Here is a 27978-nt window from a genome sequence, read left to right as displayed (position 1 = left end):
AGCCAATCGCATCTCGTTGCGCGCCTGCGGTGGGCGGGGCCTCGCACCGCTATTGGCCGAGCAGCGCGACGTGTCCATCAGTCGGTGACAGGTCGCTCACATGTGCGGCACCGATGCTCCGCGGCTCTCCGTCTCCCCCGGTGATCCAAGATGATGATGATGATGATGATGGTGGTGCTGTAACTCGCCCGCAGACACGCGAGAGGAGGAAAGTTTGCCGCATCTCTAAGGTAAGAGCTCACACACTCCGGCTCACCAAGCGATGCTGCACAAGCAAACCGACTTCAGCTGCTTTATCATCAAACACAGCACCGTTAGGGTAGGAAAATAAGAGGCAGGAAGTGTGTGTGTGTGTGTGTGTGCGCGCGCGCGCGTGTGTGTACTAATCTATGGAAAGTAGCTTCAGTATGTAAAGTTAAATCTACAACTAAAACAGCTAAACTTTGATCACTGTTACTCCCTATAAGGGTTAAAGTGTGTGTGGGTGAAGCTCTGGTTCTGACTTCACTTTGCTGCTGAGCGTTGGCAGGTCTCTGTGTTTCTGTGAGCGTAACCTTGAAATGAGCATTATCTCAGCAGCAACAGGATAAGAGGCGTAGATTACCACGGCAACATCATGGCGTTTTCACACCGTGGGAGGCAGATTAGATACAACACAACCTGAAGCTGCTCCAGAGTTAGAGAGAAGGAGATGAAAGGACTCAGAGTCCAGTTAGATTCAGGTTAGAAGTCTTCAGGTTAAAGCATGATGGTGACGGCTCTGCTCCATCTTTGTCTCCTCCCCTCTGCTCTCCTGCAGGCCTGTTCTTCATCCTGTGAGATCTAAGCTGTCACACGGCCTGGTGGAGGAGGAGGAGGAGGCACAAGCATGAAGTCCAAGGGGAAGGCCGTGAAACCGTCCAGGAGGAGCTGGTCCGACCCAGATCCGGAGCTGGAAGCCGACACAGATCCGGAGCTGGAAGCCGACACAGAACCGGAACCTTCCAGCGAGCAGGAAGGCTCAGAGGCCTCGGTCCGGATCGGCGGCTCTTGGAGAGGGACGCTGAGGAGCGTGGATGGGAAGAGACAAGGAGGCGGAGTTACCGGAGGAAGAGGGTCCGCCCGCCGCCGCCGCCGCCGGCAACACGGCTCCGGCACCAAGGAGCGCAGCGTCCGCAGGCTGGAGAGCAACGAGCGGGAACGCCAGCGCATGCACAAACTCAACAACGCCTTCCAAGCGCTGCGGGAGGCCATCCCCCACGTCAACACGGAGAAGAAGCTGTCCAAGATCGAGACGCTGACCCTGGCCAAGAACTACATCAAAGCCCTGACCACCATCATCCTGGGCATGCAGGGGGCCTGCCTGCCGCCCGGCGGGGCCCCGACCGAGGCCAGCGCCGCCAAGCTGCTGCAGTGCTACCAGCAGCACCTGGAGGAGAAGGGTGAGGACGGCCTGGCAGAGTACCTGGCCCAGGTGCACAGCTTCAGCCAGCACAGCTAACACCCGAGCGGGGCGGCTGGTTTTTGTGGAGACCAGGAGAGACGTCACCCTGGTCTCCGTCTCCAAGTCAGAGACTAGGTGTGTGTGGGGGCGGAGGGGGTAGGCCAACCTGTTAAGGGGCCACATCCCAACAAGGTAACAAGCTCTGACAATCACCTGAGGTTTGGGATGCGGCCTCGGTCACCGAACCCCGCTGACCTCCCTTTTTGTTTTTGGCGCCCGTCTTCTGCCTTCGCGCAGAGATCACGTCCTCGATGCGAAGGCACGACTCGGAACAGCGGCAAGGACTGCAGACTGGACAATTAGCGGCGCCGAGAGCGTGGACTCTGACAGGAAGGGCTAAACTTTCACCATTTTGTCTTTTAGAGTGTGTCTTCTTCTTTAAACGTGTCTAGAGGGACAGGGACTCGTTCTTCTTCTCCTTTGTGTTATCTTGTTCTCATCTTGTGTGTGTGTGTGTGTGTGTGTGTGTGTGTGTGTGTGTGTTCTATTGGGAAACGTGCCGACTGTAGCCTCTGGTCATAACTGCCAAGCTAAAGAAAGGAAGCCAAGCAGGTCCCAAAGAAGACAGACGGCGGAGGAGACAAACGTTTTCTGTGGATTATTCACACCGCCTGTTGTCTCACACTGACTTTACTTTCCTCTGGAACAGGTTGTGTACCTGCAAGGCACAGATGATGTTTGAAGTGGGAACTGTTTGTCTCTCTCTCTCTCTGTGTGTGTGTGTGTGTGTGTGTGTGTGTGTGTGTGTGTGTGTGTGTGTGTGTGTGTGTGTGTGTGTGTGTGTGTGTGTGTGTGTGTGTGTGTGTGTGTGTGTGTGTGTGTGTGTGTGTGTGTGTCATAAGGGAGGAAAAAGAGATCCGAAGACTCAAGAAACTAATTTGTTATCAATAAACATTTATTTATTGAGGAGGACTGATGTGTTTCAACCATGCAAGTCCACTGAGACATGAACACCACCATGTCATCAGTCAGGGAGGTGTTGCGCAAGGTGTGTGTGTGTGTGTGTGTGTGTGTGTGTGTGTGTGTGTGTGTGTGTGTGTGTGTGTGTGTGTGTGTGTGTGTGTGTGTGTGTGTGTGTGTGTGTGTGTGTGTGTGTGTGTGTGTTCGGCGCGCTTTATGAAAATTTCCTGCTCTCGGTCTCATTTACAAACACGACCTCATCTCCACATGTTACCACAGAAACACCAGTAAGGATCTCACAGTATTTATAATCACAAAAATAGAGTCTGTCCCCCTGCCTCTGTCCTCACAGGAAGGAGACAGCATGCAAACGTACACAACAACATCTGAATAAAAGTCTCCTGAGAAAGAGGAAGGTCCGGTTTCAGCGTTTCAAAAAAAGAGTTTGTATCCTCGTCTACATCTTTCTGTCATCGCCTTAACATTGCACGTACGCCATCGAGTTCCAAATATACAAGAAGAAGAAGAAGAAGAAGAAGAAGAAGAAGGAACTATTCAAGTGGTAAAAGACGGAAACCTGCACGTCCCGGTTCAGACATCTAGACTGAGTGTCAACACGCCGCTGAGAGTTCAATTCAACTAAAATGTATTTACAGAAAGCACATAGACACCAATAAATAAAGACCCCAGATACATGAATTATGGAGGAAATAAGACTAGCAGCAGTGTTAAACGGAGATCAATACACAGATAAAGACAGGAGAAGAAGAAGACGGTGGAGATCCTTCCTGATTGTAGTAAACAAGAAATTATAATTACAACAATGAAGTCTAAAAGTTAAAAACAAAATGAGCACCAAAAAGCAAAAATGCTTTAGGTTTGGCTACCGGCGTGTTGAAGATGACGCGTGTGTCGAAAACGGTGTGTGTGTGTGTGTGTGTGTGTGTGTGTAAGAGAGAGTTCACCGCATGCAGGGCTTCTAGCAGCCCTCTATGCTGCCGTCGGCCTCCGTGTCAGGGGCAGCAGGGGCGGAGCTCCAGGGGGCCGGGGCGGAGGAGGGGCCCGGGAGAGAAGGCAGGTGGAAGCGGGGCGGCTCCATGGTGTTTCCCCTCACCGTGACGTGGTCCCACCCACCCTGAGGGACAGAGGGACAGAGGGACAAAGGGAGACATGAAGGAGGGACTCATCTCAAACTGCTGTATAGAGATTGATCCAATGCAGTATGAGGTCGCCCCCGACTCTAAATGATCAAACTCCATTCAGTCTGTTGGTGCCGGTGTTCTCACCCCGATCCCGTAGTCCCAGGTCTGTCCTTTGGGCTCCATGGGGTGAACTCCCAGGCGATGGCACACCGTCCCACAGCTCAGACTGTGGCTGCCCTGAACCTTGTCTGCGATGATCCACGCCTACAGCAACAAAACAACAACAATCAACCACAACACACACAAGAACCTCACATATCAGAATTAAACCCATGATATTGAGCAGGTGAAGCGGTTGTGAGTCCCTCACCTGGTCCAGAGGCCCCACAGAGACCTTACGCACATTATTGGATATGTGTTCCCAGGAGGAGCCCTGAGGGTAACCGGGGGTTACGCCCTGCCGGTACCACAGGTTACCTGAGGGAAAACAACCAGGCAAACACACACACACGTCATGAGTAATGAAGTTAAAGGTAAAACAGTATGATGGTGTCAGGATGAAGATGAAGAGGTTTGCTTCACCGTTTTCATCCACGGCGTAGACCGACGTCCTTCCCACAGACACCTGCTTCAGCTTCTGTTTAGCCGGGGAGGGGATGTGGTACCAGCAGTCTCCTGCAGGGGAAGACAACGCACACAAGGTCAGGAAATTTACACTTTTTGCGGCATCAACTCTTTCCCTTTAACTTCTTCATGTCTTCTTCTAACAGGACCTTGAGGAGTCTCCCACTGACCTGCTGGGCTCTGTGCCGACACCGAGCCCCTGTTGAAAGCAGATCCATCCCTGGCTATGGCCCAAACCTGACTGGCGGCCCCGATAGAGATGGACTTAAAGGGCTGGTCGGTCCCCACGTGCAGCCAGGAGGAGCCCTGAGACAACCACAGAGGAAGAGGAGAGGTATTTGTCTGTCTGGGGTTCTTCTAGTTTAGAGGAAGAGACTTTAAAGGCGTTAAAGCCGCTCCTGACTCACGGCGGGCGTCAGAGCGGTGACTCCCAGTCGACACAGAACGTCTCCCTTGCTGCTGATCGCCCACAGGGGGACGGCGTCCACGCTGCACTGAGAGGCACACGGCAGGATGGTGATGTCACTCAGTGGGATGGGCGGGACTTCCTGCCACGGCCCCGTAGTGGTCAATTTGCATTTCCTGTACAAAGGAGAGAGGGAAGGAGGGAGAGAGGGAGAGAACACGACAATAGATTCAGCTGCTTTAACTTCAATCAAACACTGAATGAACAATGATCACTTTCAAAGACCTCACTTCGCCGAGGTCCTGCTGACTGAATCAAACACACAACCAACAAAGTCAAGTGGACCCACTCGGTCCTCTGTGTGTGTGTGTGTGTGTGTGTGTGTGTGTCCACTGAGCAAACACTGCAGGTCTGTTACCGTACCTGGCCCATCGCCTGCGACGCACAAAGTCCTTCATGGTTTTATGGCCGTGATACGACCTGCAGGGAGAGACGAGAGGGCGGCGAGGGAAGGAAGAGAAGAAGAGAAGAAGAGAGGAAGAGAAGAAGAGAAGAAGGGAAGAAGAGAAGTCAGTCACGGTCGCACCACAGTGGAGTGAAAACGAAAACAATCTAGAGGACTTGAATGTGAAACTTGCGCTGGGAAATCGGCGGCGTATTGCCAGCCGTCTCTGTCCGTCCCCCCGGAGACGCTGTAGTCCATGGCCCAGTCGGACACCTGAGGACGGACAGAGACAAGAAGGGAAAGACTGACAAACCACACACACACGCACACACACACGCCTCTGAGCTATTTATGGGTCTGAATGTTTGAATAGAGGGATGATCAATGTCAGACCAACACAGGGACGTTCCTCCTGTGTGTGTGTGTGTGTGTGTGTGTGTGTGTGTACCCATGTCCACTGAGGGGAGGGGGGCTTAGTGTTGGTTTTGGAGCAGTCACGGAGTCCAGAAGCATCGCTCCACATGTAGCGGTCGGTTGGTAAACCTCTGAAAACAAAGCGAGCAGATTTGTTGTTAAGGTCAAATGATGTCAGACTCAGTCAAAACTTTACAGAGGAACCAGATTCATCAGCTGATACAGATCCAGATGTGTCAGTCACCTGTTTGTGTATCCGGTGACGGGGTTCCACCTCTGGTTCTCGTAGATGTAGACGCTCTTCACGTCCGTCTGTGTGTAAATGTTGTCCGTGCTGCTGGCGAGCCCCTGGAAGAAGCCGCCGCCGTACCCGCCCGTGTGGACCCAGGCCGTGTGGTCGTAGCCCACGCCCCACACGATCCCCAAGCTGTTACACTCCACCGCCCGCAGGTGACCTCCGACCTGCCGCCAGAACCTGCAGGAAGGAAGGGGGGGGGGGGAGAACTGGTGTTGTCACGACTGAACGATGAAGAGGAGGAGATACGGGAAAGCTTCATCTGTCGTCTTCATCCCTTACATCTGGTCACAGGGCGTGGGGTAAGGCGTGGCCTCCAGGGCCGGGGTGGGCTCGCTCACAAACACGTCCCCCTTACAGGTGATGGACCAGACGGCCTGCTTGGAGGGAGGACCCTGGATCGCCCTGGAGTCACAGCAGGAGACGCTCAGCAGCCCCAGCTAGAGACCAGAGGGGGAGGGAGAGAGGGAGGAAGATGGAGCGATGGGAGGAGGAAGAGGGAAGTGAAATGTGGATCTGGGGGAACGCACGCCGTCCGTAGCAACGAGCGGTTACTCACCCAGTCGTGCATCTCCAGCTCGGTGGCGGCGGCCAGTCTGATGGGCCACCTCTGCTTGGTCCGCTCAGGTGTGTAGATGGCAAAAGAGTGTTTGGAGTCGTTCAGCACGGGAACCAGGATGGTGACCTCGTTGATGAAGGCGTGCAGGTACTGGAGAGAGAGAGAGAGGAGGGAGGAGATGGAAGAGGAGGACGCAACTTCATCTTACACACACACACCTACACACACATCCTCCTCACCTTCTTCTCCTCGTGGAAGTTGTAGTAGATGAAGAGGATGCCGTCCTTGTGTCCCTCGGGCCCTGAGAACTGCTCCAGGGCAAAGTGAACGTCGATCCATTTGTGAGGTTTCCAGTCTCTCCACCACTGCATGGTTCCCTTCTTCACCCACACAGACTGCACACGGACACACAGACGGAGGGATCAAAGGGAAAGAGAGGAGGAGGACACCGTTCAAACACAGGGACGAAGAAGGGGAACTTGAGTGTGTGTGTTCTCTGTGTGTACCTGCTCGATGGCTTGTTCATAGTGTCTGAAGTTGTCCACCTCTCTCTTGCTCCTCTCACTCAGCTGCTCAAAGATTTGCTTCTTCCAGACGGCTGTTTGTGCAGGAGTGACAGACAGACTCATGGACTGCACTGACTGAGACAAAGCTGAGAGGGAGGGAGAGAGAGAGAGAGAGAGAGAGAGAGAGAGAGAGAGAGAGAGAGAGAGAGAGAGAGAGAGAGAGAGAGAGAGAGAGAGAGAGAGAGAGAGAGAGAGAGAGAGAGAGAGTGGGAGGAGAGAAGAGAGAGGTTGGTCCCTGGTGTTCTGGGGGAGGCAGTAGCTCAGTGGGTAGAGCTTCCGCTTGGGAACAGGAGGGTCACCGGTTCGAGTCCCTGCCAAGGTGCCCCTGAGCAAGGCACCGAACCCTCAATTGCTCCCCCCTCTGCGTAGGGTGGTAATGTAATGTAAGTCGCTTTGGATAAAAGCGTCTGCCAAATGCTCGTAATGTAATGTAATGTAATGTAATGTAATGTAATGTAATGTAATGTAATGTAATGTGTTGGAGAGGTGAAAAGGTCAAAGTTTCTCATTTTCCCTCACATGCAGCGTTGATGGAGCAGCTGAACCAGTTGAGTTGGGAGTGGCTGTCCACAGAGCAGCCGCCCCCACTGACCCAGGCCCAGAGCGGGTGCTCATCCGGCCCGTACTGGTCGTCCAAGGCCAGCGTGTAGGTCGCCACCGACGACAGGCTGCTGGTGTCCGCCGAGTCCATGGCTCCGGCTTGGACCTGTTGGATCTGCGCCTCCTCCAGGTCCACGTTACTCCACTGTGGGTCCAGAGGCCCAGGGGCCTGGCTGGGGGACAGGACCACAGCAGCGGGGGGGGCGGCCTTGGCCTCCTCTCCGTCTGCGGGGATGGACTCTTCCTCCAGGACAGCCGGAGGGCCGGGTCTGCCCTCCCTCGCCGTCTTAGCCGGTTCTCGGTCTGAGACGAGTTCAGAGATGAAGCTGTCGCTGGTGACCTTAGGGATCCGGGGTTTAGGGGCCTCGTCGTGCAGCTCAGAGGAGAGGGGCGTGGCCTCTGGGCAGGCCAAGGTCACCGGGCAGCCGCTCCTGTCTAAAGAACCTCCTTTCTCCTTTTCAGTGTCTGAGTCAACATCGCTCACTCCTGACTGAGCACGGACCTCACCGGAGAAGAAACACCCGGCGCTGTGGAGAGAGAGAACAATGAAGAAAGCAACTAGTGTGTGTGTCTGTGTGTCTGTGTCTGTGTGTGTGTGTGTGTGTGTGTGTGTGTGTGTGTGTGTGTGTGAGGCCTCTGGGATCTCCTCTCACCTCTGCACGCTGTGTGCGCTGGCACTGGAGTGTGATCGGTCTCCGTCTCGGGGAACGCTGATGGCCTTCCAGGTTTTTCCGCTCAGCTCGCTGGAGGTCACGCCCTGCCTGTAGTACACCGCCCGGTCCTCACAGCCGATGCCCCACACCTGGACACAACGCCGTGACAACGCCGTGACTGTCAAGACCACCGCGGGCGAAACTGAACCGAGCAAACCACCTTCACCTGACTGAACTCTACCTGATCATTCAGTCCCACGTCGATCATGATCATCTCTCCCACCATGCCGATCCAGCCGGAGCCACACGGGTTGTGTGAGTTCACGCCGCGTCTGAACCAAACCTGCCACAGCCGGAGAGGAGACAGGTTTCAGCTTTTATACTGCATACTTAATCTTAGTGGTTCCATTTGAGTTTAATATGAGGATGAGCTGCAGTTTCTCACTCTGTTGTCCTTGGTTACAGCCCAAACAACATTCTCTCCCACAGCTACATGTATGGCTCCAACGTCAGGGCTGGGAGAGTCCACCACCGTCCAGGAGGAACCCTGGGGACAGTCTCTGCTGATGCCCTCCCTGACGATGAGCTGCCCCTCCCACAGCACGGCCCAGACCAGGTCCCCCGTGCCACAACTGATCTGGACCACCTCCCCGGGCAGAGGGACCTCCTCCCACGAAGACCCCTCAGGATTCTGATGGTAGATCCCTTCTCTGAACCAAACCTGGGCACAGCGAACAGAACAAATGAAGCCGTGCCGTGTGTGTGTGTGTGTGTGTGTGTGTGTGTGTGTGTGTGTGTGTAGTACCTTTCCCTGCAGGGACACGGCCCACAGTGACAGCCGGCCTCTGGGCTCTTCGCTGATTTCCAAACCGCCACAGCTGATGTCGTTGAAAGGATCTGGCAGAGTCGTTTGCTGCGAGGGGATCTGTCAACGCCGGCAGGAAAAGGCGCGCAGGTGAGCAAACAGCCTTTACAAACATACACGTGCACACACATATGGATGCAGGCTGCACTCGTACCTTAGCCCAGGTGTTCATGGCCTTGTACCTCCTGTAGCGGATCCATCGCCTGCGACGGACGCAAGAGTTCCACTTCTTGTCTTTGGTGTAGACGGCAGGAAAGTCCATGGCGTAGCTCCATCCCTAAAGAAACAAATACTCCGGCCTTTAAAACAGGTGTGTGTGTGTCTGTGTGTGCGTGTTTGTGTGTGTGTGTGTGTAGATACCCACTCCTTTCTCCATGGGCTCTCCCTCAAAGTTCTCGTCGATGTACCAGTCGCCCTCCCACTCCCAGCTGCTGGAGGAAAGCTGGAAGCCGTCAAGAGGTCTGTGTTGCAGGCCGGTGACATCGCTCCACTGCCAGCGGTCGCTCGGCAACAGGCGCTCAGAGAAACCGTCCACGGGATTCCATCGCTGACGGATGGAAAAGGAGCAAACGTGTAAACAAGCCGACGGGGGATCGTTAAGCAACATGGAGCATCAAACTGACACAATGGAGGAATGGACCAATGAGAGAGCAGCGAGAGTGAAGCTCAGCCAATCAGGTGTATGAACGAATCATAGCACTGGCAAAAAAATCCCTCAAAGTCACATTATTTCACAATTCTAAGCTTTCTAATTATGGAAAACCACAAAAACTGAAACCTCTCATTTAATTTAGGTGAGAAAGGAAGAGAAGAGAGGAAGTGGGACGCAGCTGCACGAGGACGTTTCTCTCTCTCTCTCAGTCATTCTGTCCCTGAAACACCTCGAGGGAAGAGGGAACTACACAATTTCGGTTTGATAGTTACGGCTGCAATAACACAGAACCAGCTACACACACACCCAAGCTTTCTGAGGAGTGTTACGTCAGATCATGTGACAGAGTCGTAACCCTGGGAGACCCACTTGGTTCTCGTAGGTGTCCTCCTGGTAGCGGACGGGCAGGTCGGAGGCGTGGACGTTCAGGTAGATGTTGTTGTCGCAGGCGATGCCCCAGCAGCACTGCTGAACCGCCGTGGCCCGCTTGAACTCCAGGTGGGCGTCGCGGCACTGCTCCCACTGCTGCCCCACCGTGGACAGGCTGTAGACACGCCCGTACACGTCCACCGCCCACAGCAGGGACACGGGCATGACTGGACCTGAACGCTGGGGAGGGAGGAGGAGAAGAGGGACAGAGAGGAGGGAGAGAGAGGGAGAGAGAAGGTCAGAGAAGGTCAAGGAGGGTCTAAGTGAATCAAAGCTGAGTCAGATCAGTCTGTGCTAATAAGACAGAACATTCCCACAGGACATTCCTTCATTTGGAACATTGAGCCGCTCATTACCAGACAGCTGTTATCAGTCTGCGCTCCTGTAAAATGGCCTTAATGAGTCTGAAGCTCGTGAATCAGCAGTCAATACATGTAAATCTGCTGACTTGGGCCCTCTGACCCCTCTGAGTGCTGATTGAGGCAGAATAAAGTCTCTCTGTTCAGCATTTCTCAACCTATCTACATTCACACACACACACACGCATGCTTTTTCCTACTTCACTTGTCTGAAGCCAAACAGAGACAGAAGCATCAAACCTCCATCACATCAGCACCGTGTAATCAGAGTCCAGGCTACTCTGCTTTGTTTACACCAGTGTCTGATTCAAAGAGCACAGGAACGCTGAGCTTCAGCCACCTCTGGACATCAACACACAACACAAAGTGTCACACAAACAGGACAACAAACACCAGCAGAATAATGACAATCAAGTATTATAACTACAACTTCACAAATAAAGAATAATTCGCCACAAAAACAGCGTCGACCGCACGGAATTGTACTGATTGTCTGCAGAAATGAGCACCAAAGGGCCATCGGTGGTAAACGTAACACAGTTTGAGCACCACAACTGTACAAAGAGAGGAAACATGATACATCTACACAGTAAATATGATATTTCCCCCCGTTTGACATAACGCGCAGCGATGACAGACGCATCCGGTCATCGACAGCTTCATACAACCCGATTCATAGTTATTAGTGTAGAAGAATAAACATTTGAACACTGTGACGAATAGCGATATCTGCACGATCGACGACCCCGCGCTGCAAACCGTTCGGTATCGATGGATTCCTACGCGCTGACATGTTGTGTGGATGTAAACAAAGCGGTCAACAAGCTCCCGGCTCTTTAATAACGAGCCTGGGTTTGTTTTTGGTGCAGGATTACGAGCTTATACCTCTAGAAATAGAAAATAACCACAATCCAAACGCACCAACCTGGGCGCTTTCCTCTCACAAACCGGCCGCCGACCCGCGTCTGTCCCCGGCGTCCATTCAGCAAGCAGGGAGGGAAGGAAAGAGAGAGGAGAATGAATGAGAAGCTGGATACGGGTGGGAATGTTTGCGCTGCTGTCTGGTTACTAACATCACAGTTCTGCCCCACATTAAGAAACAGGAAGTGCCGCTGCTTCTCCGCTCCTATTGGCTATTCAGATTGGTCAACTCCGGGCGTCTTTTCCTTTATTTCTCCACAGGAGGGCGGTGTTGCTTCACATTTGATACTTGTGACCTATCAGCGGTCATCTGCTTTATATTAAGTAATGCATTAACGCAAATAGAGAAGTTGACACATTTCCGTTGATTTGGTATCATTCTGTTTGAGTAACTATACTATAATGCGCAACAACTTGATAAACTGTCGAAATAAAAAAAACAAAATTAAAACGCCTTTTTGCGAACTTTCTTTTATGATATTAGTAAAAATATGAAAAGTTCATGTCACGCTTTATATTTAATAAGTTTTGTACACGTGTGCCTGAGTTTTGTATTGGCTGATGTAAGCGTTGCCTCACTGCTGTATTGCTTGTAATGTGGTCATCTCGGGTACAACCAGCAGAGGGCGCGCGGATACAGGTTTACTGGTTTAATCGGTCATTAACGTCAGAAAAATGTGTATTTCTCTAAATCTAAACTTACAGGTAGTGTGTTTCCACTGATTTAGGCTAGTGTCTTAGTACAAACATAATAATTAATAATAACAATGATCATATATTCCACATCCTGTCTCCCTTAAGTTTGTTGATCTTTCACCACAGTAAAGTCTCAGCCTTGAAAACCTTTCCTTTATCTTCTTTTATTGAGAAATAAAAAGACTACATTGGTCAACACAGTGACAAGGTACGCATTGAAAAAAGCATGTGGAAATAACTGTTAGTATAATATCTTAAGTTGCACACAGTGAGTCTGTTAAGGTGTTTCAGATGGTCTACAGTATTTCAGACAGCGACCCGTCATACACATATACAATGCAATGCAATGTCTACCATAAGGTACATCTAAATGTTGCATAAACAGTGTGTATCATATGCAGGATCTACACTTTACAGTGGAAGGAGAGGGAATTTCGGGGAGAGCTACGACAGTAAAGCCATGAGGAGTGGAAAGTTTCCCCTTCGTCAAAAGGTCAGTGAACACACTACAGTACATTCTAGCAGTCAAAGGCAAATCAAAGAGTGTTTCAGGGCTCAGACTGAGCTCGTGTTCACAGGGGACACCGGACTGCTGCGTACATTCTTTCATTGTATTTAAATATCACTCACAAACAGACCGGAAGCCTTCACTCAGACGGCCCAAACCCTTTTCCCCCAACACATCACTCTCCCTTCATTCTCACAACACTTGGATATCACACACAGGAAACAGAAAGACAAGAATAATTATATCAAAAATAATTGTATTCATTGTTGTGTTGTTAAGTCTGGAAGTCTTCAGCCTGGATGCTGGTGGGACTCAGCGCCGTCGCTCCATGATCCACCAACTCAGACTCAACAAACTCTCTTAGCTCAACGCAATCATGGGAGTTCAGACATAAACCTTGGATCTGTTCTCTCACACTCTACCCCCAGTGAGTTTACAGCTGACTCAGCAGTTTGACTCAGATTTCTCCATAAGGCTTGTTTGCTATAATGCAATGTCTTTGCTTGCCAAATGACTACAAGCTGCCTCCATTATAAATGTCATCATCTCCAGCTTTTTTAGCCTTTATCTGAGCTCGGTGCAGTAACACACTCCTCTCCCTTCCTTCTGCTCCCTAAGATACATAAGTTGAATTTGTAAAATCAGTGAAATCCCCCTTTTAAATGAACCTGAAGGAGATTTTATAAGTCTGTTTAAGTTGGAGATGGAGTTGGACTGGCATGGCAGGAGGTGCAGTGAGTCTCTTCCGCCATGGAGCAGGGCGGCACTGAGAGAGACGAGCATGCAGGCTGGTGAGATGTCAGGATCAGATTAGGTGTGTGGGCACGGAGGGACTCATGTCGCATGATTTTCCCCTTGAAGGCGTGCTAGCGGTGAAAATCCTCCCTCCCCCGCCGCTGCTTCGTCTCAGACGAGGGGCGCTGATCTGTCATTTGTGACGGTGGGCCTCAGCTTGACTGTGGCGAACGGATTCCCACCTCTGCAGGGGCGAAATCGTGGAAAAAGTCACATAAATCCATCACAAGGGGATAATGGCTGGCACCTACAGGTACATGTGCGGTCTGACAGGGCGAGGACGGTCACTCACCCGAGAAACGGAGCTTTTGCGGAGCCATTAACGAGGGAAACCTGTCGGGAAACACAGATAGGAGACGACCCTTGAACACGGTGACTTAACATGCAAAACACCCACACACACACACTCCTCACCCAAACACAATCACCACAAAGTACACCTTCCTTCCAGCTGTGATGACAGCCGGTGTGGCCTAACTGGTTTGATAAGATTTGTTCTCTCTGCTTCCCCCTCCGTCGGCGCTGTGGAGCGAACAGTACGTACGCTGGAAACCTCAGGCCTGACTGGAGAATCTGAGCCTGATCTATAAGGTGATGAATCTGTATCCTTATAGCCTCCTCGCAGCCAAGAGAGCGTGAGGGCGATAAAGCTGAGCAACACAAACGCACGTCAGATAAGCTGCAGCTTTATGGCCTGAGGGGAGAAGCTGGAGAGCAGAGAGCTGTAGGGGAAAGTGGCAGAGAGCTTCACACACACACACACACACACACACACACACACACACACAAGCAGGAGCTTTGAGAGGGAGGGGAGGAAGTTTTCATCCACTCAGGAGTGTGTATCTGCTTCAGTGTATCTGCATGTGAAGGTTACAAAGTGGGTTGTTTACAGAAGCTGATGCTGATTGAGCTCCAGGTGTGGAGTTCAGGGACAGAAAGAGCTCATCAAGGCACTCAAGGGGTTTAAAAGACATCACTTCAGTTTGGGGCGACATATTCAAGCACACTTTTGAGTTTCAGAGAGTCAAGCAGAAGAGACTGAAGCAGAAACACATTTTAACACGGCAGCATGTTTAAATAAAAGCTTTCAAACTTTAAAGTCTCACCCGACTTGTTGGATTCGTTTTCTACTAATTTCAAAGGTTTAATGTGGGGAAAGGTTACGCAATCCACGCCTGCAAAGTGCCTGAGAGTCTGAACTCACGCACACACACACACACACACACATTCCCAGAGCGGCGGTGACAACGTTGACCTTTGCCACACAGTTAACAATAACAAACCTAAAGAGCAGCGTCAGCCTGAAAGAAAGAGGTAAAGAAAGGAAAGCGGACGGACGTCAAGACGGCGCAGGAGCTCGAACACACACCAGAGAGTGTGTGTGTGTGTGTGTGTGAGGAGAAGAAATAAGAGTGAAAGAGGGTAAGAGGGGAGAGGAGGTTCTTCTTCTCCTTCTCCTCTTCTGTGGCTAAAGTGAAACCTCTGAGGCAGCAAAAAACAGAGGACACAGAGTACAGAGCGGGCAGGGAGGGGAGGAGATGATGAGGATGAGGGGGGACAGAGACAGAGATGAAGAGGGACGAGGAGGAGAAGAGCCTGAGCCCGGACACTCCTTTATTCATGACCCTAACCTGCCTCTCTCTCTCTCTCTCTCTCTCTCTCTCTCTCTCTCTCTCTCTCTCTCTCTCTCTCTCTCTCTCTCTCTCTCTCTCTCTCTCTCTCTCTCTCTCTCTCTCTCTCTCTCTCTCTCTCTCTCTCTCTCTCTCTCTCTCTCTCTCTCTCTCTCTCTCAACCCCCCTTCTCACCTCCCTCCCTCTCTCTCCCTCGCTCTCTCTCTCCATTCCAGGCAGAACCTGGCTGGGAGCATTTTTCAGATGTCTTTTTTTATTATTACGATTAAGTCAACAGCCGCCTCTGCTCTCCTCTCTGCCCTCTGCCCTATTATTACACAAGCAGAGTGTGTATCAGGCAGAGTGTGTATCAGGCAGAGTGTGTATAAGGCAGAGTGTGTATCAGGCAGAGTGTGTATCAGGCAGAGTGTGTATCAGGCAGAGTGTGTATCAGGCAGAGTGTGTATCAGCCAGGTATTTCACAGAAAAAGTGACAAGTGGCGTCGTTAAAACTTTCAAGGGAAACTCTCCACCCTGAGCTCTTTGTAGCAGGATATCTCTCCTCTGTTTCCTCTCCTTTACTGTAAACTACGTGGCTCCTGACTGTTAGACTGGACCCAAATGTCAATAAAATCCTTTTGTGAATCATAATTTGTGATTAGCAGGATTGAGGTGTGTGTGTTTGTAGCTGCGCTGTTGCCAAGGTGAGGGCGCGACGGCAACGCATGACTGATCACACTGATAAGATAAGACGTGAAACAAACTAATGAACAAACTAACAGATGATAATGGCATATATATTCATGTGTGATAGTCATCTGGGTGTGTGTGTGTGTGTGTGTGTGTGGGTGGGTGTGTGGCCTGGTACTGACCGTGTTCTGTGGCGAGGGCGTGGAGGCCGTGCTGTAGGAGGGGCTGTCGCTGTAGTCCGGGGGCGGCAGCAGCATGGGCTCATCCAGCTGGTACTCGTCCTCCTCCTGAAGGCTGGCGACGCTCGGACTGCTGACCGGCGTGTCCAGACCGCTGCTGAGACAGGAGAGCAGGAGAGAGTCGGGTCGGTTCAGCTCACTAGGCTCTCAGGGGGAGGAAGATGATGTCATGACGTGTTCTCACCTGTTGAGTATCAGCGGCTCGGCGTACGGCCTGCAGTAAGACGAGGGGAACCAGCCCCGCCTGAGGGAAGAGAGAGGACACAACGCTTCAGGAACACGCTCTGGGTTTGTTGCTAAGAAACAGAAACCTGTGATTTATCGTATCAGAGCCGCGTCGACTCAGAGGGCCACTGAACAACACACGTGCTCACTCCACGTTCAACTACACGAGGAGAGATAGAAGTCGAAACTGTGCATCATGGAGGGAACGACGAGGAAACTCTGTGTGTGTGTGTGTGTGTGTGTGTGTGTGTGTGAGAGCGAGCCACCTCCAGCATGCCTGACGTGCTCCTGATATTAACATGAGCCGAGTCAGAAACGAGTATAGCCACCTCAGATATGCCAAACATGTGTGTGTGTGTGTGTGTGTGTGTGTGTGTGTGTCTGTGTGACTGTGTATATGCTGGAATGGAAGTACATAATACACCTAATTTGGGCGTGACCGGCACACAGATGCTGCTATGCTGAGGGCAGATATTGCGCAACACACTTCCTAACAAAACCTTATATAATCAAGATGTAAAGGAATTTTTGTAAAGTTATATAAGTTAAAGTAAGACTACACATCCATCTGAATCTCAATCAGTCAAACTCACTGCCGCGTCCTCTCCAGCTCGCCGTACAGCCAGCCGTCCTTCTCCTCCTGCATGAGCAGGGCGATGATGTCGCCGTCGTCGAAGCTGAGCACGCCGTCGTCGTTGCTGCCGGCCGTGTGGGGGAAGATGGTCCTGACCCGCTGCTTCCTGGCCACGTTCAGACCGGACGACTGCGACACCGACCTGGACAGGCTGCACTCGCCGATGCTGCCCTGATCTACAGGAAGACAAACAGACGCCGCCGGGTCAAACATCGGGCCAAACTGGGACACGTCGCCAGAGCGGATGTCATTGTGCGGGGGCGACACTGCCTCGTACCTGAGTGGTGTTCTGAGGGGGAGGTGAGAGGGGACCTGGGCTCCGGGTCAAACATGTTGGCGAGCGGACTGATAGTGAGCGGCGGCGCTGGAGGAGGAACCAAGGAACCCACCTGGTTCTGAGAGAGGCGACAAAGACGACAGCAGCTCACGTCAGTTTCTTGAAGTCAGATGGATGTTTCAGGAAATGCAACTCAATCCCCTGATGTCATGGTACGGTGGAGGCGTGGCTCGCTCTGACACTCACCCTGGTGTTGCGCTCCACGAGCGTCGGCGGGTCAGGAGGGGTGGACAGACCCTCGATCATGGTTATCACCGTGTCTGGCACTTTGGTGACGTCGATGCACTTCTCCTGCCAGCTGGGGAGTTTCACTGCCAGCATCTCTTTGGCCTGGAGACAACAGAGAGGGACAGACAGAGAGAGAGAGAGAGACAGGAGAGAGAGAGAGAGAGAGAGAGAGAGAGAGAGAGAGAGAGAGAGAGAGAGAGAGAGAGAGAGAGAGACGTTGTGTATTGACATATCAACAATGGGACGGGCGATCAGCTTTCAGCCCGGGCCGGCTCGTACCTTCTCGTAGAAGTTGGTGGTCTGGTAGGAGAACATGCAGTGTTTGTCTGCCAGGAAGCAGAAGCGTCTCTTCTCCTCCAGCAGAGCCTCTTTGCAGCCGTCGGAGATGAACTTCTGCATGTCCGTCTGCCGTGAGGTAATAGTCTCCATGTACTGCAAAGACAAGGTGAGGGTGAGGACAGGAAGGGGGGACAAGATGGAGTCTGAGGTCTGTGGAGGAAATGTAAACGGCTCCTCTGTATCTGATCAGATTTCAGCTTGATGCACCGTCTCTCTAATCAAACATCCCTGCTCTTAGTTCCCGGTGTGTGTGAGGTCTCCTGCTGCTGGAGATCAATCACAGCACGGCGGGAAACCAAATCAAGTCTGCGAGGAAGACAAGCCTCCCACACAGACGGGCTGACGAGCCTCCCTGACACCAGCTCACGTCAAAGTCTTTAAAACGACTTCTTCGCCACCTCCGTCCCTCAGGTTGTCATGGTGATGCTAAAGCAGTCTGCCTGTATCGAGGGGCCTCTGTGAAAGACAGTCCTTTCTCCATCTCCCCCTCTCTCTCTCTCTCTCCTCTGTCTCAACAACGCTCTGTCAGAGGCTCGGCCCAGACGCTCCATTTCCCAGACGATCTTCCCAGACTCTCGGCGAGGCTTTGGGAGCTCTGGTTCTTTATCGGGAGGCTGCAAACTCGGCCTTGTCGCCCTTCTTAGCTCACCTGCTGTCAATCTTATCAGATAATGAAAAAGCCATTCACACCTCTGAAGTAGAAGACGAGCCCCCCTCCTCCTCCTCCTCCTCCTCCTCCTCCACCCCCCTGAGTTTCGGCTCACCATGAGAGCCTTGGGGGCCTTCTCGGCTCCGCCCTGATAAGACGACGGCTCGAGAGGGCCGCCGCTCAAGTGCAAAGATAAAGAGGAAGGCTGGAAGACAGATACTGATTTACCACAGACCAGAGGACAAAACAAACAAACAAACAAACAAACAAAGGGTGAGGAGGAGGAGGGAGACAGAGAGAGATGAAGATCTGGCATCTAAACACATCCAGCTTCCAACCTGCGACCATTTATTGGCTTTTCAATGAAAAGCTTGGCTAACTTCCTGTTAAAGCCGTCAGCATGACAGAAGACAGCTGCTCATCATGTCAACACTCCAGAGGACGACGTAATGCCTCAAAGTCTGACTCTTATCTTTAAGATGAGGGTTTATGACGACTCGTCAGCTCGTTAATGACTCATTATAGATCCCGGAATGGAGATTAACTTTGCACTTCCTGTGTCTCTCTGCATCGCGTCAGTCCAACAACCAGCTGCTCTTTGTTGTGTTCTACCAACAAGCGAACAAAAGAGTAAATCTCATGTGAGCTGGGCTTTGATCCGCTCACTTCATGCAGTAGGGAACCTGTTCTGGGTGTAAAGTTTCAGTCAAACGTCTCTATGGGCGACCAAAGGGAAAGAATCTAGAAGGAGTTTCCATCTTAAACTGGTCTGAGAGCTCATGAGAGATGGATGCTTCTCTGTCCTTGTGAGTGTGAGGAGAACTCTCTGAACCACGCTTCAAAGTCTGAGCCTGTCACCTTCGAAGCACCCCTACAGGAGAATTCAGAGGTCAGAGGTCGCCTTGGTCTGGTCACTCACCTCGTTCTGCCTGATCTCGTACTTGGACGAGTTCTTCCCCTGGCTTTTCCGCCGCAGTTTCTTGAGGTCGGTCTGCGAGCGTTCCAGGCCGTCCTGCTTCAGCTTGTGCTCCGACTGGTAGCGCTTGAAGGTGGCCTGCAGGGGACATCCATCAATCAATCAATCAATCAATCAGTCAGAGGCGGATGATGGATATGCGTGTGTCACGGAGGCGGCGACACTCACAGTCATGTATTTGACATCCATCTCGGTCTTCTTCTCCAGCTCGATGATGATGTCTTTGTGGAACCTCTTGAACTGCAGGAAGACAGAAACACACACACACACCGTCATACACATTGAAACACACGATGTACAGCTGAGTCACGTGTGTGTGCCCTGATAAGAGCCGAGGCCCCGGTGGAGTGTGTGATAATGTCTCTCTGAGAGGAGGAGATTCGGCCTGCCTCAGCTTTCTTATCCGCCTGTGAAGGTTAAAGATTTACAACTTTCTCCTTTGCGATAGATCTGAAGTGTGTAAGCTGTTAGATCACAGCCGGCCGTCCAAAAGCGGCACGTCTGTTGCAATATTTGGCATTTTTAGACACTTTGTTCACATTCCCCAGCCTCCAGAGCGCTTCTTGTGTTTCACTTGTTGCCGTATTTAAACTGAACTACATGAGCGTCTGAGGCGTTCAGGTATTCCAAACATTTCACCCAAAGGCACAAGGGTCAGCGGCGACACTCCGTCTCTGCACTTCTGTCACACTTTCCCCCTCCAAGGGTTGCAGGGAAATGGACGATTCTCCATTTTGTCCGGCTAATGCACATAATTATGATAAAGGACGAAGCCTGGCGTCCTCCTGCAGATCGGTAGTGACGCTCTGATTCACCTGACCGAGCTGAATCAATCCCTTCCGCCTTTCGACTTCCGGGTTTTAAATTTAGGGGCCCAAACTCGTTCATCTGCATTATTAAATTGATTTGACAAGGCGTTCCTCAAAGACGACATGTAAACAAAGACGACGGAGGCCTGGGTCTGCGTTTGGACCTGTAGTTTGTGGATACTCACGTTCTCGTCCAGCTCCAGGTGAACGTTCCTGTGCACCTCTGCCATCTCCATCAGAACTCCACCTGGAAGGACACACAGCGTTAAGCATGGAGGAGCTTTGGGAGCAGCTTCCTCAGGATCATTCCCCACCATCGCTCCATCTACGGGCCGACGCCGAGCCGTCATGGCGGCGCCGCATATTTCACAGATGACTTATCTCTTTGTCACACAGGAGAATATTTGAACAGCTGTGAATCAGTAATCTCTATGAAATGCTTTCTTATTGTGCGCTGGGATACAGAACAGTCTCCATTCATACACATGTTACATAGATAGACCAGCGCAGGACAGAGGCACAATGGGACTCAGTCAATACTGCAAACACAAGTGGACAATCAGAACTCAGCGGTTTATAGTGCAAACCTCCATCACAATGAGGTGAAATCTAGACCTGGAGGTTCACTGGAGGACGCAGCGCTCTGGTAGAACCTGTCAAAACGCCACACACTCGGTCAGCACGAGTGACAACCAAGCAGGCGGAGAGCTCGGCTGACTTTCAACACCTGAAGAAGAACGCCGGCGTCAGGCTCAGCCGGTTTGAGAGGGGAAACTCAGCAGTCTAAGCAGGAATGAGTGTGAACAGTGTGTGATCCCGACGCGTCTCTGTGCCGACACAGAGCCGCGCTTCTGTGATCCCAGCAGCTACAACAACATCATCACACTCTGAAGGTCACCAGAACGCCCTGGTAAAATGCCGCCTTTGTGCTTTGGAGCGAGAGGGGCTGAGGCCGTTTATACAAACGCCCCCGACAACACGCAGCACGGAGGGTGAGAGAGGAGGGGGGGCGAGCGAGGGGGCCACTGTACGTACACCTGCAGATTCATCATAATACACTACGTGACGGCGGAGGAGGTGGAGGAGAGCGACGGGATCAGGGGCGGAGGGGAGAGGACTGGACTGGGATCACCCCGGCAGGTTTTGCTCTCTGGCGTTAAACACGTGAAAACACAGAGCTTGACCTGGACTGAAACAATAACATCATAGATCTTATCTCAGGTTCCTTTTGAGGCCTGAGAGTGCAGAGATAAACTAATCTCACCAGATTAACACAGATCTGTCAACAACAGAGGGCCGATATCAGATCCCTGAGGGACTCCGCCATCCACCATGTACTCATATGACTTCAGATAGTATAGAATATAAGAAAGATAAAGTATAGCAGCGTCTAAAACAAGCTTTATCAGGTTACTAGGTCAGCTAAGTGTTCCTGCAGAGGTCATTAATTGGTCGTGTGTTCCCTGTAAACTTCCCGGTGAGCCGACGATCAGATCTATGAGCTGGAATGCCTCGTGCCAAAACAACACAACCCACCCACTCGCTCGCCGTTCGACAAGGAAGCAATATGAGACGCCTCTGGCAGAGCGGACGCTGGCACCTTTGTCTCCTCCAGGTTCACCTTTATATTATTTCAAGCCTTTAGTTCTCTTCCTCATTGCGCAAAGTGCAGAGGCGACAGCTGCGCCCATTTTCCGCCCCTTCACTCAGTTTTTTTTGCGAGAGACAACAAAAGGAAGGTCCATGGAGACGTAATGGAGGTGTGATGTGGTTCAATCATTTAGTGCGAGCGTCACCGGGCTTGTCTGGCTTGCGTCATAATGAAATAAACACACACACACGCACACACACACATTCTACGTGAGTCAAGATCAGGCCTTTTGATTCCACGCATTCCAAGCGCAGGTAGACGCAGCTAGGGCAAGCTACTCCCTTTCCTGTAACCACGATGGTGATGTCATTCAGATTCACGCTAAACGCTAAGCTAGTGGAGAGACAAGTGACGCTGAGACACGGAGGTTGTGGTGACATGAATCAACTCCCATGGACAAGGTGTTCTTACTAACCACACGCTTCAAAGCCAACGCATTCCTCAGGCAGCAATTACTTCCGAAACGCCTATGAGCACTCGTTCAGAACTGCCGTCGAAACTAATTAACATCTTTCTGATGGATTCCATTAATTGGAAAGCGAAACTCGAAGTAACGACTTAAACCTGAGCATCAACGATGTGTGTGTAGGAGTTGAAGACGTCATGATGTCAATGCAAGAGTGTGTTTCACAGTCTGGCAAATTAGGAAGCTGAGAAAAATAGCCTGTTTTCACTTTGTGTGCATAGTGATGCTACAACAAGCTGAATGAAAACAAGAGTTTTTTTTCCCCCAGCTGAGTGATAAAACAGCTCCAACCCAAAGTATCACCATGGAAACAGAGCACAAACACGGCCTACCTGTGACGATGTGATGTTGTATCTCTATGGTTACACTGACATCCACAGAGACGCCACAGAAACCTGAAATGACCGCGGGGGGATGAATGGCCGAGGGCGACGGCGAGATGCTGAGCGAGCAGCCGAGGGGGTCAAGAAGAGTTCTGTGAGAGGGAGCGGAGTGTGACGGGCCTCTGAGCGCCGCCACATCACGGTTTATAGAGCGGTAAGTGAGTCGCTGATGTGCTCAGAACTCTCAGGATACAGAGGAGGCGTTTAGTTTGAAGCGACGCTGCTGCCGAACCAAAACAAGGAGACGAACTGCATCCATTTTCTTGCATATCTCAAAAACCATTTCATCTTCATTCTGCTCAATCTAAGCAGAGCGGGAGGAAGATGAAGGGCGCCTGATTTTCCATTTAAGGTGTGTGTGTGTGTGTGTTTGTGTGTGTGTGTGTGTGTGTGTGTAATGAAAGATATATTGCCTCTTACAAACTGATGATGCAGGCGATACGATGGCGTCCGTGCCTGGAGAATGAAACAGTAGCAGCAGCCTCTCTCTCCCTCCTCTCTCTCTCTCCCTCCTCTCTCTCTCTCCCTCCTCTCTCTCTCCATCCTGTACTCTATATCTGACCCTGACGTCGCGGCCCAATATGTCACGGAACAATGCGGGCTCTCGTCTCCACAAACAGCCGGGAGAAAAGGTGGAAGGGTGTGTAGACGGTTCTATTCTTCCCCGCTGTAACACTTTCTCTCCCTGGGTACCTGCTGCGTTTCTCAAATAGGAATGGCGACTCCCTGCCGAGGCCGCCCAGACTCCCCCGCACAGGAACTCTCTAATTGTACACCCACTGTAAACTATGACTTGTAAAAAAGCGGCGGCACGCCAGGCGGCCATGGCACCCTGACCGGGGTGAAGGGAAACAAGTTAGACGTATTTACAGATGTCAGCCAACCTGCAATCATCTGTGTGTTTGCAAGATTAGAGACCTGGGAGGAGAACGAGGCATCGGGCTGCACACACAGGTCGGATCATTGGCTTCATCAAGAGCTTCTCCAGGTGAGAAGATGAAAGCACCCGGGCTGGTCTGAACTGTGGAGCGAGCGGAGAGGAGGGCCGGGGAGGATGAGTGGTGGGAAGAACTCCTCTCCTCCCCTCTCTTCCTCTCTTGTCTGTCTTGTTTGTTCTGTGTGTTTGCTGCTCCGCTCGGCACAAGTGTGTGACAGAATTCACACGCTCTCACACTGACGCTCATTCCAGGCAGACAAGGAACGAGTCCAGAACCTCGGGAATAACCAAACTTTCCCAAAACGTTGTTTAAAGGATGCACCAGCAACCACCACACCTAGAATACAGATCACTATTCTGCAGGAAGGAGCAGTCTGCCTGTCAATTCTATAAAAATTCAGCTTACTTCAAATTCTAAGAAACGGGAGTTAAGATTCACGGCGGGTCCTCATTCTCCCTTCAAAGCACAGGGTATGTGTGTGTGTGTGTGTGTGTGTGTGTAGTCTTCCCTTTCTAACCGCCCTGCTCTGATTCCATGCACGAGACGGCGATGAGTGACTAAGACACAAGAACAACCGGATGAATCTCTAACGGCAGAGAATCAGGATCCTGAGACGGCAACAGATCAGATTCCAGTTTTGTAGCCATGATGGAATAATTCATGCTGAGTCACGGGACCAGAGAACATGTCCATGCTTGATGATGATGATGATGATGATGATGGTGGTGATAGAGAAGAAGAACCTGAGTGGAATCAGTTCCTCTGCGTGACTCATCTCAGGCTTTGATCGCACGCAGACACAAATCTATCAGCGTGTTAAAGTTAAAGTGAGGAAATTGCTTTTTGATGCTGTCTGGCTTCTGTGATTGGACAGGAGGGACAAAGATGGTTGTCAGGGCGACGTGTAGAGGAACGCCGCAGTGGAACAAAGTCACAGTTCTGATTCATTCTTAGGAACCGGACAGTTTACAATGATGGAGTCCTTTGAGATTTCTGTGTGTGTGTGTGTGTGCGCGTGTGTGTGTGTGTGCTGAAAACTCACCAAGCTCCCTGGAGACCGGAGACAAGGTAGCAGTCTCCCCTATCTTTGAGACGGCATCGTAATAGGCTCTCCCAGCCAGGGTCATGGCTGCGTGAAAGAGACACACACACACACACACACACACACACACACACACACACCAAAACAGATTACACAGCTATGCCATGACGTCTTGCCCTAATCAAATGTTCTGCCTGGGAAAGTTTGAGCAGATAAAGCTTCTTTAAAAGCAGGGATGGGTGTTCTGCCTTGAAAACCAATGCTCGGTATTGATGGAGGCATTAAGGACCCAGCCCTGTTCAACAGTGGGGCTGACGTGTGTGTGTGCGTGTGTGTGTGTGAGCCTTTGTTTGTTGTCGCCAAACCAACACACTCCTCACATAAAGCTGGTTTGGTTTTTTACCTGCGACGGACTTCTCATAACTCTTCCCCAGGATGACCAGGTTCCTCAGGCCCGGGTTGAACTGCTCCATCACATTCTGGGACAGGGAGGCACAGGACGGGGATTAGAACAAACACACACACACACACTCCTGTCAGTCACTTTCTCTCGCTCTCTCTTTTTTTCTTACATCTCTACTTTCTCCCTGGAGAGGAGTCGGTGGGTGAAGGAGAGTAAAGCCCCACCACCCAAACAAATGTTTGTACGCCGAGCTCTGTTTACAATATCACACAAATCGCCCCGGGCAACAATAAAGCTGTCAATCTTTAACTGGACCCCCCCTCACGTGTGTTTTATAACTCAAAGTCAAAGAGAGCGAAGTCCTGCACAATGTAGAAGCTATTTACGGTATGAACTCTCTCTCTCTCTCTCTCTCTCTCTCTCTCTCTCTCTCTCTCTCGCTCCCCATTGAACAATCAAGTGTTGTTCCCCTCCCCGTCTCTATTCCCCTGGCACACCCTCAGCAGAACAATGCAGGGGCAGGTATGAGTTTACAGGGAGAAAAGAACACAGCTGAGAGGGGAAAAAAGAAAAACTGGTTCCTTGTTTTCCTTTTTTCTTCTTTTCTCTCCCAGCTGAAACTGTGACACAATGTAAAGTATCTCTCTCTCTCTCTCTCTCTGTCAGGTCTTCCCCAGAACTGTGTTTGTCATTAGGCCAAAGCGACACGCACACACCCACACACACAAAGACACACACACACACAGTCATCCTCACTTTAACTTTCTAACTGTGGCTTTATTGCACCTGAACCTCACATTTATCCTCTACTTCTCTGTTTCTGACTCTCTCAAACATTTTTCAACCCCACTGTGACCCTAAAAAGACTTGAGGTCGTTCAGCTGGGCCCTCAGACTCTCAGGAACACACACTCACACACACACACACACACCCTGGTTATCAAGTATGAGAGGTGACAAAGCAAACTTGATTAGTTTCAGAGAGATAATCCTGGATTAGATGAGTTTATAGAGCTTGATCAGATAACTTTATTGATCACTTTAGGGACTCTTCACAGTGAGAGCGGACTGATTGATGTTTATGCTCTTCATCACGTGGCAGACACAGAGCAGCACGTTTACCTCACAGGGATTCATTGTGTTTTATGAATCTCATAATAATAACAATTAAATAGGTGTGTCTCTGCTCTCACATTCTCTGTCTCTGTTAACAACCAGAAAACAACAACAGCAACAACAACAACAACAACAACAACAACGCACAGTCACATAACTGTATTATAGGATACATTAGAGAATTAAAGACCTTTATAGAAACAGCATGGAGGCAAAAACAACTGTATAAACCATCGCCCCACACCCATAACTCAGAGCTGACGGGTACACACATCTAAAGCCTGCAGTGACTCACATTTATCTTAAACACGCAACAGTAACACAGTGACATAACAACAATAATGTAATAATCTGATCTGAAGGCTTGACTCACCTTGTATGTACTTTCAGTGAGCCTACTCACTCCATCCGGGGCCCGGGACATGTTGGCAGCTTCTTACTGAGTCCCAGAAGTCAGAGAAAAAAACAAACAAGATGATGAAGAGCAAAGGTACGGAGCGTTAACGGTCCGGTAAATCCTGTTCTTCTTTGTAAATCCGTCTCCCGGTCCTGCTCCCAGTCTGCGTCCTACCTGCGCTCATGTGTGTGAGTGTATGTGTGTGTGTGTGTGTGTACAGAGACGCTCAGCTGACGCGGCGGACTCACTGGGACAGCCGGAGACCGCACGGTGCGTTTAGTGCCGAGGGCGGAGGACCGGAGGGGGCGGGGGGCAGGGAGGGGGAGAGGGAGGGGAGAGGGGTGACGTCACGGGAGGTAAGGCACAAATGGTATCATCCACGCGTTTAGAGAGAGAATAAAAAGCTCATCAGAACGTGAATCACGCGTTCGGTTTGGAAACTTTTTGGACTGAAGCACTTTGGAGCCACTGTGTTGTAGTGGTGAGGAGGGACGATGCGCCGTCTGACCAGGTGGGGGCGCTGGAACACAAATGATCGGAGCCCCACAACAAAAAAGTCATATGAGAGAACAACATACTGTATTCTCTCTCTCTCTCTCTCTCTCTCTCTCTCTCTCTCTCTCTCTCTCTCTCTCTCTCTCTCTCGTTCTCTCTCTCTCTCTCCCTTACACAAACACGGTCCCTTGTAAAATAAATCAGAAAAATTACAGACTGTCATAGTACTTGTGAAAATAGATAAAATAAATAAAACGTTTAGAAAGAGGTTAACCCTCGTCATGTTCTCGGGGTCAAATTGACCCCAAGGACCATACAATACTAAAAAGTTGATAAAATGTGTTTTCTTTCATCAAATGGTCTGAAATTTATAGAGGTTGTTTGATACATGCATTTTGTGGGTGCGGCAGAAGCCCAAATCCCTGCCTTAATTTACCTACTTTTATGTAAACAAGCGCTATTGGCCCTAAATTCTAAAATTAAGGGACATTTTTGTGGTAATGGGTTGGACTGGAGTTCGACTAAAGGTGTAACACAAAATTAATTGAAAATGTATACTTTATGCTTCAAATAACAGTCAAACCATTTTGGGGTCAATTTGACCGCAGAGGACAGTAGGCAGGCCCGGCCCTGGGCATGGGCGAACCGGGCGGTCGCCCGGGGCGCCATCTAGTGGGCAGGGCGCCAAACTGCAATCCACATAAAGTACATTTAAATAAATATGTTAATAATTATTTTGACTTCTGGTCTGAATCTGTGAGTGTGAGATCATGACCTGTCGCCCTGAACCTGACCCGCTGTTTACAGTGAAAGGTGGGGGGAGGGGTAGCGGCCTGGCTGCATTGTGCGTCTACAGATAGAATAAGATGACTTTATGATGCACAACTTCACTCCATAATCAGAGCTAAACCCAGGTGTGTTCTGATACATGCCTAAAAGCAAAAACGTGATGTCTGTGATTTTAGCCGGCAACGGACGTTCCCGGCGCCCGCGCAAAACTGGTTCCGGGTTAAAGATCGTCCCCCCTGTAACCCCTCTGT

The 27978-nt window shown here is 50.8% G+C and overlaps 3 protein-coding genes across 5 annotated transcripts; 1 reads left to right on the top strand and 2 right to left on the bottom strand.

Moving 5' to 3' along the window:
* The first annotated feature begins 91 nt into the window (after positions 1–91).
* bhlha15 (basic helix-loop-helix family, member a15) lies at positions 92–2386 on the top strand. Its single transcript, XM_076151930.1, has 2 exons — positions 92–230; positions 800–2386. Exon 2 carries the CDS (start codon positions 869–871, stop codon positions 1478–1480), a length of 612 nt encoding a protein of 203 aa, XP_076008045.1. The 5' UTR covers positions 92–230; positions 800–868; the 3' UTR covers positions 1481–2386.
* On the bottom strand, positions 2378–11493 carry tecpr1a (tectonin beta-propeller repeat containing 1a). 2 transcript variants are annotated; one of them, XM_076151929.1, is made up of 23 exons: positions 11314–11493; positions 9974–10213; positions 9317–9499; positions 9107–9229; positions 8893–9012; positions 8533–8808; positions 8329–8430; positions 8088–8236; positions 7354–7961; positions 6775–6920; positions 6508–6663; positions 6269–6418; positions 5992–6149; positions 5659–5889; positions 5449–5545; positions 5194–5273; positions 4979–5035; positions 4557–4731; positions 4320–4455; positions 4108–4200; positions 3896–4002; positions 3670–3789; positions 2378–3518 (listed from the first exon to the last, which is right to left on the bottom strand). In XM_076151929.1, the coding sequence occupies exons 2-23, from the start codon at positions 10196–10198 to the stop codon at positions 3363–3365; spliced, it is 3648 nt and encodes a 1215-aa protein (XP_076008044.1). In that variant the 5' UTR covers positions 10199–10213; positions 11314–11493; the 3' UTR covers positions 2378–3362. The 2 variants fall into 2 exon arrangements, with proteins under 2 accessions (XP_076008044.1, XP_076008043.1); XM_076151928.1 differs by having other exon boundaries at positions 11318–11493.
* Positions 11494–12163: 670 nt separating this feature from the next.
* Positions 12164–26716, bottom strand: baiap2l1a (BAR/IMD domain containing adaptor protein 2 like 1a). Of its 2 annotated transcripts, XM_076152095.1 has the most exons (15): positions 26618–26699; positions 26420–26485; positions 24932–25007; positions 24529–24615; positions 20234–20295; positions 19408–19479; positions 19183–19317; positions 17555–17707; positions 17234–17377; positions 16988–17105; positions 16670–16886; positions 16036–16095; positions 15795–15948; positions 13605–13645; positions 12164–13496 (listed from the first exon to the last, which is right to left on the bottom strand). In XM_076152095.1, the coding sequence occupies exons 2-15, from the start codon at positions 26468–26470 to the stop codon at positions 13424–13426; spliced, it is 1443 nt and encodes a 480-aa protein (XP_076008210.1). In that variant the 5' UTR covers positions 26471–26485; positions 26618–26699; the 3' UTR covers positions 12164–13423. The 2 variants fall into 2 exon arrangements, with proteins under 2 accessions (XP_076008210.1, XP_076008211.1); XM_076152096.1 differs by having other exon boundaries at positions 15795–15945; positions 26420–26716.
* Positions 26717–27978: the final 1262 nt, after the last annotated feature.

This window comes from Genypterus blacodes, unplaced genomic scaffold (assembly GCF_046128005.1).
Source record: "Genypterus blacodes isolate CSIRO-AG114 ecotype Tasmania unplaced genomic scaffold, CSIRO-AGI_Gbla_v1 ptg000055l_1, whole genome shotgun sequence".
Lineage (NCBI taxonomy): Eukaryota > Metazoa > Chordata > Actinopteri > Ophidiiformes > Ophidiidae > Genypterus > Genypterus blacodes.
This window is presented reverse-complemented; position numbering and strand designations above follow the sequence as displayed.

Bases quoted from the DNA above. Each gene is read 5' to 3' on its own strand.
- bhlha15 (XM_076151930.1), top strand. From the start codon at position 869: ATGAAGTCCAAGGGGAAGGCCGTGAAACCGTCCAGGAGGAGCTGGTCC.
- tecpr1a (XM_076151929.1), bottom strand. From the start codon at position 10,198: ATGCCCGTGTCCCTGCTGTGGGCGGTGGACGTGTACGGGCGTGTCTAC. The intron at 9,230-9,316 runs GTGGGTATCTAC...TTGTTTCTTTAG, and splicing joins GAGAGCCCATGGAGAAAGGA to GGATGGAGCTACGCCATGGA. The intron at 8,431-8,532 runs GTGAGAAACTGC...CGGCTGTGGCAG, and splicing joins CTGTAACCAAGGACAACAGA to GTTTGGTTCAGACGCGGCGT.
- baiap2l1a (XM_076152095.1), bottom strand. From the start codon at position 26,470: ATGTCCCGGGCCCCGGATGGAGTGAGTAGGCTCACTGAAAGTACATAC. The intron at 20,296-24,528 runs GTGAGTTTTCAG...GTGTCCTTCCAG, and splicing joins TCCGGTCTCCAGGGAGCTTG to GTGGAGTTCTGATGGAGATG. The intron at 17,708-19,182 runs GTGAGTGACCAG...TTGTCTTTGCAG, and splicing joins ACGAGATCAGGCAGAACGAG to TACATGGAGACTATTACCTC.